Raw genomic sequence first — 14,479 nt, forward strand, 5'->3', positions numbered from 1 at the left:
TGAGGGGGGCCCAGAAATATACATACATAATATACTTTATATATATGTATTTTTTATGTAAAACACACGCGTAATTCTGAAGTAGATGATCTGCAGGCCAGAAGTTGAAAAATACTGCACCTTGGTGGCAACAAGGCAAGAGGTCTAAACATTACTTAGTTCTACATAAGGAAGAAAACTCTTGTTCCTATTATTATGGCACATGAAACTCAGGCTTCCTTGCTATGCTGGTTCAGAAGAGCCATCTGAGAAACCCCACTCTGATTGTCCATATGGATGTGACATCACTGATGACTGTCTTCTCTTTGAAACACGTTCCCCACTTGACACCACTCACTACTGGATTTCCCTTCGGTCCCACGAGATGCTACTTCTCTTCTCGGTCTCCCCCTCTGGTTCCTCCCCATCCCTCCAGCTCTAAACAGCAGAGCGTGCAGCTTCAGAACTTGGGGGCCTCTTCTCTTGTCATCTACTCTCACTCTCTAGGGATCTCATCCAGTCACAGCTTTAAAAAACAACTTTGTGCTGATGACTCTCAAATGCATGTCTTCAACATAGACTTTGCCCCTGAACTCAGATTCAGGAAATCAAGGGTCTTCCTGTCACCTCCACTCAGAGATCTCAAAGGCAACTTGAAACTTATGTGTCTAACACCAAAATCATGACCCCTCCCACCCCCCCCACTCCATCTCAGGAAATGGAAATTCCTTTCTTCCACTTACCCAGACCCAAACCTTGAAGTCATACACCTCTTTTGCCTTCATATCCCTTGAGCAAATCTTGTTAGCACTACCTTCAAAGTATATCTGGAATTTAACTGCTTTTCACTACTTCCGACACTCTGCACCAAGCCACCATCATCTCTGCCTGATGATCAGAAAGCCCTCCTAACAATGCTCCCTGGCTCTGATGCTGCCTCCCTAGAGCCTTTTCTCAATAGAGCAGTCTGGCTATTCTTTACACAAGCCATGCCTGTCTCTCCTCTGCTCAGAAGCTCTTGATGGCTTCCTATCTCAGAGTCAAAGTGCTAGCATGCTCCCAAATGTCCTGCAAGTTCTTACAGCACATTGTCTCCCAAACCACCTTTCCTTCTGTCCTCACCTGACCCCTCTGCTCTAGCCACACTGGTGCCATGCCATTTCTTGGAGAGGAAAACCCAGGTATCCCCATGGCTGGCTCCTTACCTACTGCAAGTCTACCAGATGTCTCCCTATCCAAAAGAGCTATACACTCTTTCCAACTCCCACCAAAAATATTTTCACCATGATTTTCTCCTCCTTTGTTGTTCTCCACAGGCCTTATTACCAACTGGCTTATTATAGACTTTATTTGCTGCCTGCCTCCACTCACGGTCATGAAACTTCCATGAGCACAGGATTTTATCTGTTTTGTTCACTTCTGTATTCCCGGCATTGAGAAGAGTGCCTCACACACAGAAGGTGCTCAGTAGACATTTGCTGAACAAATGGATGAATGAACAACAGCCTTCTCTTAAATCTTAGGTTTAATTTGTAAGGTGCTATTTCAGTTTCAGTTTTAAATGATGTCAAATGGAATGGATAAATCAAAAGAAGATTGTGAAGGGAAATGCAAAATCAAAGGGCTGCTCTTCTTGGTTTGAAATGAGATGCTCAACGCAATCCCCTTTCCTCTTACGATTCAATCCTTAACCTACAAAAAGTTGCTACAGACCTAGCTGAGAGGGAAACTAGTTTGCACACTAGTTATCACTTCAAGGCAAGAGAAAAATTAAAATGTGTAAAGACAATCAGAGCCATTCACGGTTTCAATGACGCACCTGAATGTCTATGTGCTGAAAATAAGTGGTTACCTGAATTTTCCAGATATTCTGAGTTCGTAGGAAAAACTCAAAATCATCTCCTCTTCTAAAGAAATTTCAACTTTATGAAGGTCAACTAGCATTAAGTATTTCATCATTTCCTTAATCTACTTCATTCACGATATTATTACTTACTGCCCTGGAAAAATGTTCCTACCTTAGACGTAAACATAATAATCCAGAATATCATCATCTAGTGTATGAAACATTATGAAACATGAAACAAAGTAATTCATGAGAACAACATGAGGAAATAATGCTTTTAAATATATGAGTTAATAATATTTGCTTTACATTTTCTTAAAAGTAAGGCCCATTTTGACTATTTACAATACCAAGACAGCATACTTCTAACACCAAGATGAGACACCCCCATTTCTTTCTCCCCTAGAATAATTGCTAAGTTACAAAGTCAAAAGAGAATTGTAGAGATCACCTGTTTATCAGTCTGATAAACTGTAAACTATTTGTAAACTATCTATTCATTTATCCTTTTATTCACTGTAGAATTCAGATAAGAGTCTGTCTCATTTATCTAATCCAGAGGATTTCATTCGGTCCTAGCTAATTCTTATATTCAAGCTATTCACTGCCTTGTGAAATGGTTCCCCATATTATGAAATAAAATATATTCACCTTGTTGAATTATACAAAATCTTTTTCCGACTGCATGATGTTTTGTGTTCGAATTTTGAAATGTAGTTGGAATATTGCATGTAAAAACTAGATAGATAGATAGATAGATAGATAGATAGATAGATAGATAGATAGACAGATAGATATACAAGGACTCCACATTATGATAAAGCCTTAAGGGATTCTACAATTAATTTATTCGGCTTTTATTTTAAATGGTAAAGGTCATAGGTGTTAGAGAGGTAAAGTCACTTGCCCAAGGTCATTCACATAATTCAGAGCCGAGCAGAAGTGAGAAAAAAAATAAGAGGAAAAGAGGGCATTGAAGCTCTAACAATACACGCCTACACACACCACACACTCTACATATGTTATATTTCCTCATCATCATGATGGGCCAACACCCTTATAGAAAGTAAACATGTAAAACCCTTTAATGGGAAAAGTGTCCATCACAATAGTCTAGAGCAGGGATTGACAAACTTTTTCTGTAAAGGGGCAGAGAGTAAATATTTAAGGCTTTACAGACCATACAGTCTCTGTTGCAACCACTCAACTCTTGAAAGCAACCAGAGACAGTATGTAAACAAATGAGCATGGCCGTGTGCCAATAAAACCGTATCTGTAACATCAGGCAGGGGGCCAAATTTGGACCACAGGCCATCGATTGCCAACCCCTGATCTACAGTCTTTCAAAAGCAGTGATACCATCAGCTTTTTAAAGCCCATCACTTACTGTGAGGCAGGCTCCTCTAGGTTTTCAGACAATGCTATTTGTTAAATACAGAAACCCACTCCTACATGTTAAAACAACAACTGAGTAACATGCAGATGGCAATAAAGAGAACAACCATTATAAATAAATAATCATATATATGTATAAGTATTCGTATATCCATATAGAGGAACAATATTGTCACGTGCCACATAACGACATTTCGGTCCACAATGGACTGCATATATAATGGTGGTCCATAAGATGAGTACCATACAGCTTAGGTGTGTAGTAGGCTGTACCATCTAGGTTTGTGTACATACACTCTATGATGTTCACACAACAACGAAATTGCCTAACAGTGCATTTCTCAGAATGTATCCCCATCATTAAGCGACGCATGACCGTATATGTTTTAAGAAAATGAATGTTGATTTCATTATTTACTATTAGATTTCCTCAAACGAAACCCAGAGATCAAACGCCCCACTGAAGCGCATCATAGGAATACCTCTTGAGGATGTGACAGTGATCAAGTGCAGTTATATTTTAAGAGCAGTGATTATCACTAGTCACAAATTCTCCAACTAATTAGAAGCTTGGTTCTAATACTTAAACTTTTTTTCTTTCCAGACTCAGCAGTTGGTATAGTTTTCCTTCTCTCATTAAAAAACAAACAAACAAACCCCAAATCACCCTACAGAAGCTGCAGAAACGGCACTGCAGGCAAATTTCCAACTATTAAATAGTTTGAAGACAGACGCACAGCGAAGTCTTGCCCACTGGAAATGGCACGCATGGAGCAGCTATGGAACAGCATAAAAAGTCATGGGTCCCTGCGGGCAGCAGGCAACTTCATGACTACCAGTGATGGCTGTTCTCGTCTCACTCACCCTCCGTAACGTACGCATGGAATAACTTCTAGTGTGATGTGCATACACAGTGGAAACAATGCTGCCTGCCTCTGCATCCTTTGTAATGTATCCTGTACACATGGGGAAATAAGGAAAAAAAGATGTATGCAAAACTGAATTTGGAGGGAAGTGAATAGAATAACTGAAAGATGATGTATTAGGGTAATGACAATGTAAGCTGAATTTTTAAATTTTTCTTTATACGATCCTTTGCAAGTGAGTTATTTCATAACGTTAAATTGATATTGACTCATCTCAAATGTCTCAACAAATGTTTGCCTGTTTTGAGCAACATACAAAAAAAAGGGATTCAGATTCTGCTTTATACGAGCCACAAAATTGGAAGTCTTTCCTTTTTCACTGCCCATAGTGACACATAGAGGTTGGCACGAGAGCCAGAAACACTTATTTGCCAAATTCAGCCAACTTGTAAATGATATCTTGTAACAGGTAGTAGTACTTAGCAGAATATATTTCCAACACTAAGCATGCAATAGATACAATTTTTTTTGCCCCTTCAATAAGTATCAACGTGATCAAGGAAAGGTTGAACACCAATTCATTGGAAGAGAGAAGCCAGTACAACATGGAACCTAAAAAGTACTTTTGCTATCGGTACAATCGTCCCTCTCAATTGTTTACTCACACCTCTGGGATCTCTGTTAGTTAGAAACCGGTGGGTTTCTTATTCAAAGAAGTGGACGATAATGTGAAACTTGTCCGGTGTTTGGAAAGAGGGAGGCCAGGAGACAGAAGAAAAGGAGCCCAGAGACGGATGCCTGTTGGCAGTTATTCCCTCTGTCCCATGGAGAATTAAGACTGGGAATATTTGGGGACAGTGGGATTCCTTTTATGCTCTCACCACCTTCTGTTCATGCAACTGCTAATACATTTATTTTATATCATAATTCAAAATGCATTAGATACATTCTGTAAAAGGAATCATGTGGATATTGAATAAAACAAAAGGCAAACAGCAGATGCTCTCAGCACCCCCATCTTATTCCCTTGTATTTTACTATTTCAGGGCACATCAGCTCAACTTCTAAATGGCAGCCTCCTTCCTGAGCCTTTGTCTAGACCCAGAGCAAGCCCTGCCCACATGCAGGACAGATACGCCAGGGAAGAGCCTGCATTCAAGGACTGAGTTCTCCAAGGAGAAGCAGCTCTGGCTGCCCACAGTGGTAACTAGTATGAGAATGCACCTTTTAGTTTTTTCTGTCTCTTCCCTGTCTTGCTTCCCCTCTCACCCACCCCTGTTTCCTGGATCATTTTCTCAAGAAACCTCCTGAACTTGCATCGGCTTCTGGAGGGGCGCCATCTTTGACAGATAATCTCCACGTGTCGGGAATCACATTCTAAAGCAGCATGTGCCAACACACTTGTGAACAGACAGACACATCTACACCTTGTGTTTTGATGCTTCTTACAGTGTGTTCCAAATGGAACAGAATAGACACATCTATACCCTGTGTTTTGATGCTTCCTATGGCTTGTTCCAAATGGAACGGGATAGATATGTCTATGCCTTCTGTTCTGATGTTTCCTATGTTTTGTTCCACGTGGAAAAGGATAGAAAAGTTTCAGTAGACTCTAAGATCTGGTGGGCTTGTTGGCTACAAAAGCACTTCATCCCAGGAGTAACCTAGGAAGGTATTCATCATTTCGATGATTACCACTTCAATATTCTACATAAAGAGACAAAAAGTAGAGAGGGACATTATTATTAGACTATTAAATTATTTGTAATTGTAATTTTTAATGTTGAAGCCAATTTTCCTTCTCAAGTACCAAGGGTAAAGATAGTACGTAAAATGTAAATAAGTAAATATAGAAATTATTCCTACCTCTATTTTGACCTTTCTGCTGCCAGCAAAAATTATCGATTTTATCCATTCTATAATCACATATTTCTTCTAGGGGAGGTAGGCATTAGCAATAAAAATATCCAAAAATGGCATTCAGCAGAAGAAAGAAAAGTATTAAACTGAGTTACCAATCTATGAACAACTCAGAATTTTCTATAAAAATAGGTATTCTAAGGGGTTAGGATTAAGTTTTGGGAAAATAAATGAGTTAGAAGGAAATTAACTTAGTAGCCAATCCATTCTGGCAAACCACAGACTCGTTTTGTATTTACATATAACCAAAAGAAGAGAATGACAAAAATTTTGGCTTTTCTATGAAAATCAGGATTATAGCCCATGAGTACCAGGCAGCGAGCCTAAACTAAATGAAACCCATTTTATAAAGATTTTTTTCTTTTTCTATTTAATTTTAACTTGTGTTTTCAGAGGTGCTCATGGTAGATGGAAAAAGTCCCTTCCCCTTTCCATTGACCCAGCCTTAAATTATCATGGCTGGCCTACTACCCAACTCAAATACACTAGATAATTGCTTACCCTTTGCACAGACTAGTATTTTAGAAGCAATAATTCTTTCTTAAAGCAATTTTAAACCACTAGAAGACTTACAACTGGTACAGTTTCAGTCCTGGACCATAGTAGGAATAAATGGGCTTTTATTAAATGAAAATGCACCATTTTTTTGAAACATTGCAGTTAATGTTAAAATCTTGTTCTATTTCCTGCTTTTACAAATACGCCCAGAATCCTCCTTCCATACATCTCAATTGTGAAGAGCATTCTGGATTTTAGTTCTTTAACTCTTGCAAACCAAAAATATCTGCACAGAATTCATAGTAGATTCTGCTATGGTTTCAGTGAAGATGCATCACAGAATGATGGGAGTGTAATAGATCCACTAAACAGCTGAAGACACTTCCCCCAGGATGTGCCTAAAGGATACTTAACCATTCACAAGACGGTACCACATCTTTCTTTACCCTAATCTCATCAAATGTAGAAAAGTGCCTTACTGGGAAAAAAAATTTTTTAACAACCTCATTGAAATATAATTTATATGCCATAAAATTCACTCCTCTTATGTGTACAATCCAACGATTTTTTAATATTTACTAAGTTGTACAACCATCACCATCATCCAGTTTTAGAATGATTCCACTACCCTAGTAAGATCCTTCCTGTCTTCTCAGGAAAATTTTGAGGTAGAATTCAGCTTCTGCATTTATGACTCCTGTTTCTCAACTGCAACCCTATCCGAATGTGCAGTATCCTTCAGCTCAGTACATCTACTCCTGAGAAAAGCCTGTTTGCAGACAAGGGCCTAAAACATATCAATTGTATTGACTTGTAAATGATTACTCCTGTTCTGGAAATAGTGTATCCCCAAAGAAATAAAGGAATGTTCCCCTTAAATATTCCCTTCTCTCAGTAATCTCCATTTTAGTAATTGGCAAAGCCATTCTTTCAGTAGTTTGTGACAAAAGAGCCCTGGAGGCGTTCTTGACACTAGTCGTTTCCTGCAAGCCACTGGCAAATTCCCAGATCCTATCAGATTTCCCTTTCCATGTGTATCCCCTAGTTGGTTCACTTCTGGTTTCACTCAGCTTACCACCATCTTTGACCACGAATATTGGATTGGCTTCCCTTCTTCTGCCTCCCTCCTCTTTCGTCTGTTCAGCACAGGGTCTGAGTGGTCCTACTAAAATCTAAGTCACAGCATGCCAGTTCTTTGCTCAACATCGCCCAGGCGCTCCCCCATCTAACTCAGAGTAACAGCCACATTCTTCACAACGGCTATGAAGACCAGACAAATCCACCTCCCTCCTTGCTCTCAGTCTTCATCTTCCATTACCCCTCCCTGTCCCCTGCTTGACCCTCAGGCTCCTCTGCTGTTCTCTGAATACTGCAAGCTCACTTCTGCCTCAGGACCTTAGCATCTACTATTTCCTGGGACTGGACTGTTCTTCCTTTAGATTGTTGCAAGGCTGACTCCTTCACCTCTTTTATACAAACATTTCTTTCTCAGCAAAACCTTTTCTGGCTACCTTCCCTAAAACTGTAAAAAAATACCAAAAAAAACCCACCTCCCCCTACAGCTCCTGGGTGCTAGTTTTTATTTTTCTTATTGTCAGTTATCACTATCTACCCTACTATACTGGAGTATTTTACTTACTAATCTTGTTAAATGCTTCCTCTCACCCCAATTAGAATGATTGTGTGAGTGTGAGTGTGTGTGTGTGTGCCACAAGAACACACTCATAGAAGAACAAAAGAACATTTTTGTGTTTTCATTCACTTATTACCCTCAGTGCCTAGAATAGTGTCTGACACACAGTAGGTGCTCAACAAATATTTGTTGAATAAAACGGCATGAAACATGAGTGATAAAAGCACAAGCCAAAGAAACAAAGAGGAAGTTATTCATTTCCACCTTTGAACTTTCCCAGGAAGGCAGGAAGGATATTACTGGGGTAATGGGCTCATTCTGAAACTGGGTGATGGTGATGGTTACGTGACTCATAAACACTAAAAATCACTGGATTGTACACTTAAGATGAAGGAATTTTATGATATGTAAATTATATTTCAATAAAATTGTTTAAAAAATTTTCCCAGTAATGCACATTTCTACATTTGATGAGACTTGAGTAAAATGAGGAAAGATGTGGTACCATATTGTGAATGGTTAAGTATCCTTTAGACTCATCCTAGAAGAAATGTCTTCAGCTGTTTAGGGGATCTATTACACTCTCATCATTCTGTGTGTTCCCTGAAACTATAGAAGAATCTATTATGAATTCTGTGCAGATATTTCTGGTTTGCAAGAACTAAAGATGGGAATGCTCAATGTTGGGAATATTTGTAAAAGCAGGAAGTAGAACAGCATTTTAACGATGACTACAATGTTTCCAAAAAAATGGTGCATTTTCATTCAACAAAAGCTCATTTAAATTTGAGGACATACCTCTGATTCTAGACTGTTAAGGTGCTCGGATAGATACATTAAGAAGTGTTAAGACAGCATGGCCTTGCTCTTTCCCCAGAATGGATGCCTCTTAGGAAGTTACAGCCACATAACCGGCCCTGGGGACTGTCAAATGACCTCTGCCCAGATCCCACTCAACTCTTAAAGGTATTCAACATCTGTCTCCAGAGGCTGGGAACCGATTCTGTCTGATGCCTGAATTTTCAGCCTTGATCTGAGCGCACCGGACCAGATCCTGCAGGCAACTGAACAGATGGTAACACATTTTGACCATGACATGCCTGGATCGCATTTGAACCATGAAACTCAAGGTGAAGAGTTCTCAAGCCTTTTATTAATCCTCATGTCCTAACCCACAATTAATTGTTTATTTCACTTGCCTCTCTAAATCATCAGACCAGTTGCAGACACAGTCTTAAGACAAGGTTTGATGTCTTTATTTATAATTTCACTTTCAAGCTTGCTCAGTGTATTTGCCTCAGTTGGGGGAAAAAAATGCACGTTTCCTTTCTTGAAAGGACTTTTTAAAAGAAAGAACTAAAAATCCACAACCTACACTGTAATAGAATCCAATTTAAATTATTTTGATTTCAAGTTTCCCAGTTGAGACCTACGATTATGCAGAGAAGGGGGTGGTAATATTATATAGTGAGAAATGAATAGACTAGCGGAAATATATATTTTTTCCCAGTCACGGAACAGAAATTGTAACTTATACAGCTAGTTCTAACCTTCCCATAATGAAAGACACGTGATTGATGTTGTAAGTCTTATGTTATTTGTTAATATCACAATGCATTTTGTTTACAAGAAATTCAAATTAGCTTCCATGTAAGAGGATAACTCCTGCTTAGTAAGTGAACATGGCTAATCTCTATCTATGAAACTGGATCTTGATGATCAGCCAAGCAGATATATAATTAATTCAAAAGGCGCATAGCCGTCTAAACACAATTGGAGAAATAAACACAGAGGTACCATTAATATCTAGTCAAATTATGTCCTTTAACTATCCCAGACTAAACTAACCACAAATGTAACACAGTTAACATTCATCTGATTCCACAGAGGTTTTAAAATAGCAACGAAATCAGAACTGAAAAAAATTATAACAATGATAAAGTGACTCAGGAGAGGTGTAAGTTCTGGATGTTATGACATAAAAGAGATTAATTCACACTCAATTTAACAATCATTTCAAGAAAAAATGCATAGTTCAAAGTAGCTAAAACTAACCCTTCCTCTCCAAAAATTAATTGAATGGTGCTGATGCAGAATATCTTGACACAAAGCCTCCACAGAAGTTGATGATGGAAAACCGCCACTTCAAAGTTGAGAAAATCCCATTATATTATCTTTTGTGACATCTCGAAGGTAAAAAGCCCAGGGATGTCCTTCATCATAAATTCACATGGGACCTTCAAACACATCTGGTCTCATTCGCTAAGAACAGCAAAGCCACCTGTTGGCACACCATAAATATGAACACGGAGACACGATGGGTCTGCATCCCATGTGTGTCCAGGAGGAAGGCGAGTGTCCGGGGCAGGAAGACGAGACTGACCTTTGGAGGAGCGGAAGTGTTTGCTGGGGGCAGTGAAGCCTCGGGTCCCGTGAACATTGACAGCCGCCACTCGGAACTGGTACCACCTGCTGGGCCGTATGTCAGTCAGTTGAACCCGCTCATCTGTGGTCTGAGGGGAAATGTCACAGAGCACAGAGAACCCTTTGATTCTGACATGTCAATCGGTCTGTTTTAAAAATACACTCTCATCGGCCAACACAACGCAGCCTTGACCTCTCTCTACCTCCACCCTTCTGGATAAAGATCTCTGGAAGTCAAAACTTTATGAGAAATGCTTGGGCCATTTTTAAATCTGATGACTAAATACAGCATTTGATGGATTCAATCAATAAATTATACATATGAGAGAATATATATATGAGCTAATCATTACACTATAGACAAGAAGATGAAATCTTATAGAAAGCAGACGCGTTTTTAACTTGCATGTTAAATATAATTTTGGAAGTAGGAATGAGAACCCACACATTTAAAGAATGCTAACAATTTCTGGAAGTAAATTGCAACCCAAGACTCTTTTTTCATTTGAGTAAATCACATAACATCTGCAAGGACTCGGTTCTGGTCCTGAAGGGTGAGGTGTGTTAATATACCCTTGTCCAATAATATATCCAAAGAAAAAAACTGGACACTGGGGCCATTCCATAGGTTTTGCTGTCTCTACTGCTATAGTCCCAAGATATCAAATAACTTTAACAGTATTCATAACTCCCTCCTTCATCAGACTAAGGGAAAATATACCTGGTTTCAAAAATGATCTCCGGTAGATCTGAAAACTTTTGCCTCGACTTCCAAGGAATGAATGCCTGAATTCTATGCCTCATCTGTGCCTAGTGTCGAACTCAACTTGGCCTTCAGTGGATGAAACCGGGGAAGAATTGAATTGAAACCCTCCCAAACCTCAGTTTAAAATAACTTATGGAAAAGGATTGTCACATTTGTTTTAACGTCTAAAAGAAGCTAAACATTCTGAAATCAAAGGAAGAATACGGGCCGGCCCCGTGGCTTGGCGGTTAAGTGCGTGCGCTCCGCTGCCGGCGACCCGGGTTCGGATCCCGGGCTCGCACCGACGTGCTGCTTCTCCGGTCATGCTGAGACCGCGTCCCACATACAGCAACTAGAAGGATGTGCAGCTATGACATACAACTATCTACTGGGGCTTTGGGGGAAAAATAAATAAATAAAATCTTTAAAAAAAAAAAATAAAAAATAAAAAAAAATAATAAAAAGGAAGAATACAACCTCTTAAACGTGGCTTTCTACCTCATTTGGCAGAAATTGAGACATTTTCACTGACTTCATCATTTAGAGTTTTAGCCTTGAATTTAAAAAAGTAAAGCCAGCATGATATCCAGAGCATTTAGCAGACAAAGAAAGGAAGCATTACATGTGGTAACTAGTGAGAATAGTGATAATAATAATTTAACATCTTTCCTCTTTCTGAAAAAGAAAGGATGAAAGAGATGATCTTATCAGTTACTTTCATAAATCTTTAAATAATTTGGAAAATTTACAAATGATATATTGTACGATTGTTTAGGGGAGCACATCAGGTAAATCAAACAGAATTTTAGGCTGTATTCTGAACATCTTTATGTTTTATTAAAGCAAATTTTTTTACAAAATAGGTATGGAATAGAATTACTAAATTTATTTGACCAGCTGGTTTTTTTTTTTTCCCCTAATTTAAGATGTTTCTTGCAGCAAACTTCTCATTTATTTTGGGGAGGTCTTTAAAGTATTTTAGTGTTTATCCTCCTTGAGATCCTACTATTGAGAAAAAAAACGAAATTCCTCTTCCAAACGCCTGAATACTGAAATTTATTTTATATATACTTAAGAAAATAATGGGAATCTTGTCCTTGGAGAAGAATGATCTGATCAACTTAAGGTGAGACTTTTTCCCTATAGACATACATTTGGAGAAGGCATTTTAGTTGTTGAAAAGCATGAGGCAGTTTCATATTGAGAATTGATTCTTTTTCTATATCCGTGTAGTTTTCTTGCAGCTGGTAGTGCATTTAGCAGCTCTTAAAAAGAAAGAAAATATTTTGCTTTTCTCATCGGCAAGACAGAAGAGGAAGAAGCACAGCTAAGACAAACTCCAGGAGTGTTGCCATCCAGGTGGCGTATCGGTTTGTAAGTGGGCTAAGACGAAGAAGAAAGCACTTAGCAAAGATTTATGAGCTGTTGGCTACTTCCCACTAAGTAGTTTTGTGATATGAATCTTACTCCATGCGACTAAAGTCCTTGTGTAAATGTAGGAAAAACAGAAGAGAAGTCATTGAGATGATCAAACGTCATGTTAACTAGTCCTAACATTGCTTCATTTCTCTTACTCTGGTTGGTTTTAAGTGTATTTCAAGGAAATGTAGTTCTTGGAGAAAATAAATGTGAACACTGAGCTTAGAAAATTACTTCCCTTCTACATGTATTTTGAGCAAATTAAGCCAACAGTCAAGTTCCTAGTTGTACCAGGTGGTACCTACAGAGCTCATGCTGTCTTCTGCAGATATACGTGATATTTCCACATCTGATTAAGTGATTTCGGCAGTCAGGCAATTTTGACTGAGGCATATCAAGTTAATTTTATATCTGTAGGTGTGTAGGTAGACATTACCTCAAGGGAAAAAAAAAAAGTCTATGAAGCACTCACCTGCGCTACTGTCTGCCAATGTGTGGCATCGTCTTCACTAGGATGGATTCCATAATTCCATCTTCTTTGTACCACATATATCACAGGCTCAATGGAAATATTGAATTTCGAGGACCACTTAATCTCCAGCTGTCCAGACTGCAGTTCTGTAAATCGTAACTCCTTTCTGGGCTTCAGGGGGACACCTGAAACAGGACCACGTCAATTAAAACAATCTGCGTGTGACTCAGAGCGAGGCGAAAGTTGAGGAAGAAAATCTATAGAGGAGACGAATCTCATCAGATGATAACCAATACTCTATTTCCCTTCATGAAAGTGGCCTCTCCATATTAGGGTTTCACATTTGATCTCTTCTGACACTAACTTCACTTTAGCTTTCCCATTTTTTTTTTAAAGGGTCTAAATTGATTCCTGATTCAGACAAGTTTTTTTCTCCCCGGTAATCTCAAGAGCAATTCTTTTTACGTGCATTCTTCCAAATAAATAACGTCACCAAGTTGCATCACTTGAGGATAACAGGGAATGCTCACAAGGTGATAGTCGTAAAGAGTTTCAAGTCTTTTCCCCGTTTAACATACTGGGTTTCTATTGATAGATTCCAAGGTCATTATAATATGGTTCCCAAGTTTGCTCTCCTTTCTATCTCAGGGAGCTTTCCTTTTAAGGAAAACATTTTAAAGTTCAATTCCCTCATGCAGTCAAGTCTTACAAGAAAGTTCCAAAGTGTGAGTCTTCTGGATTCCCCAGCTGATTGCTGGGGCTCTCTCCTACAGACTTGTGGTTTAAAATTGGAAAATGATGAATTTATAATGTTTGGTTTTGGCACGAGTGAGTGCCTTGCTTCAAAAGTCCCTCACAGGTGTCCCATTTTAAAGTAGTTAATCATTCTGATTGCTTTTTCCCCTACAGCGCATGCAAGTTGTCTGGTAACTGAAAGATTTAAGAACCGTGGTTCAATATAGTAGCCATTATGGAAAGAGATTTTTAAAACAAAGTTATAATACTAATGGGATTATGTAAAACAAATTGAATTAGGTAGAGTCTATGGCACCATGATGTTCAATGCCATCAAGACCAAGAACACTAGTTGCCATTAATATCATTTTCTGTTGAGAAGGAGCATTTGCCTAAAGCATTGACCACCCATTTGAAAAAGTGAGTTCGGAATGCTCTATTTCTTTTCCCATTTCTTAAGTTTAAACAGAGAGGAAACTGGAAAATGTGCAAATACGTTTTCAAAATGTACATTGAAAATTCAAAACGTACATTTCAAAAATGTAAA

General features: G+C 38.7%; 1 protein-coding gene across 4 annotated transcripts in view; it reads right to left on the reverse strand.

Annotated features, from left to right (window-relative positions):
* LOC147911630 (anosmin-1) overlaps positions 1-14,479 on the reverse strand; it is a 189,653-nt gene that overhangs the window by 36,813 nt on the left and 138,361 nt on the right. For 3 of the 4 annotated variants that reach the window (XM_087427926.1, XM_087427925.1, XM_087427927.1), the window contains exons 5-6: positions 13,198-13,382; positions 10,521-10,650 (exon numbers count right to left, since the gene is read on the reverse strand). The exons of the other annotated variant lie outside the window; for it this stretch is intronic. In XM_087427926.1, the coding sequence (XP_087284052.1) occupies positions 10,521-10,650; positions 13,198-13,382 (315 nt within the window). The remainder of the gene's footprint in view (positions 1-10,520; positions 10,651-13,197; positions 13,383-14,479) is intronic. 4 annotated transcript variants of the gene reach the window in all.

Source organism: Ceratotherium simum, chromosome Y (genome assembly GCF_057802395.1).
Source record: "Ceratotherium simum simum isolate JZ-2026a chromosome Y, ASM5780239v1, whole genome shotgun sequence".
NCBI lineage: Eukaryota > Metazoa > Chordata > Mammalia > Perissodactyla > Rhinocerotidae > Ceratotherium > Ceratotherium simum.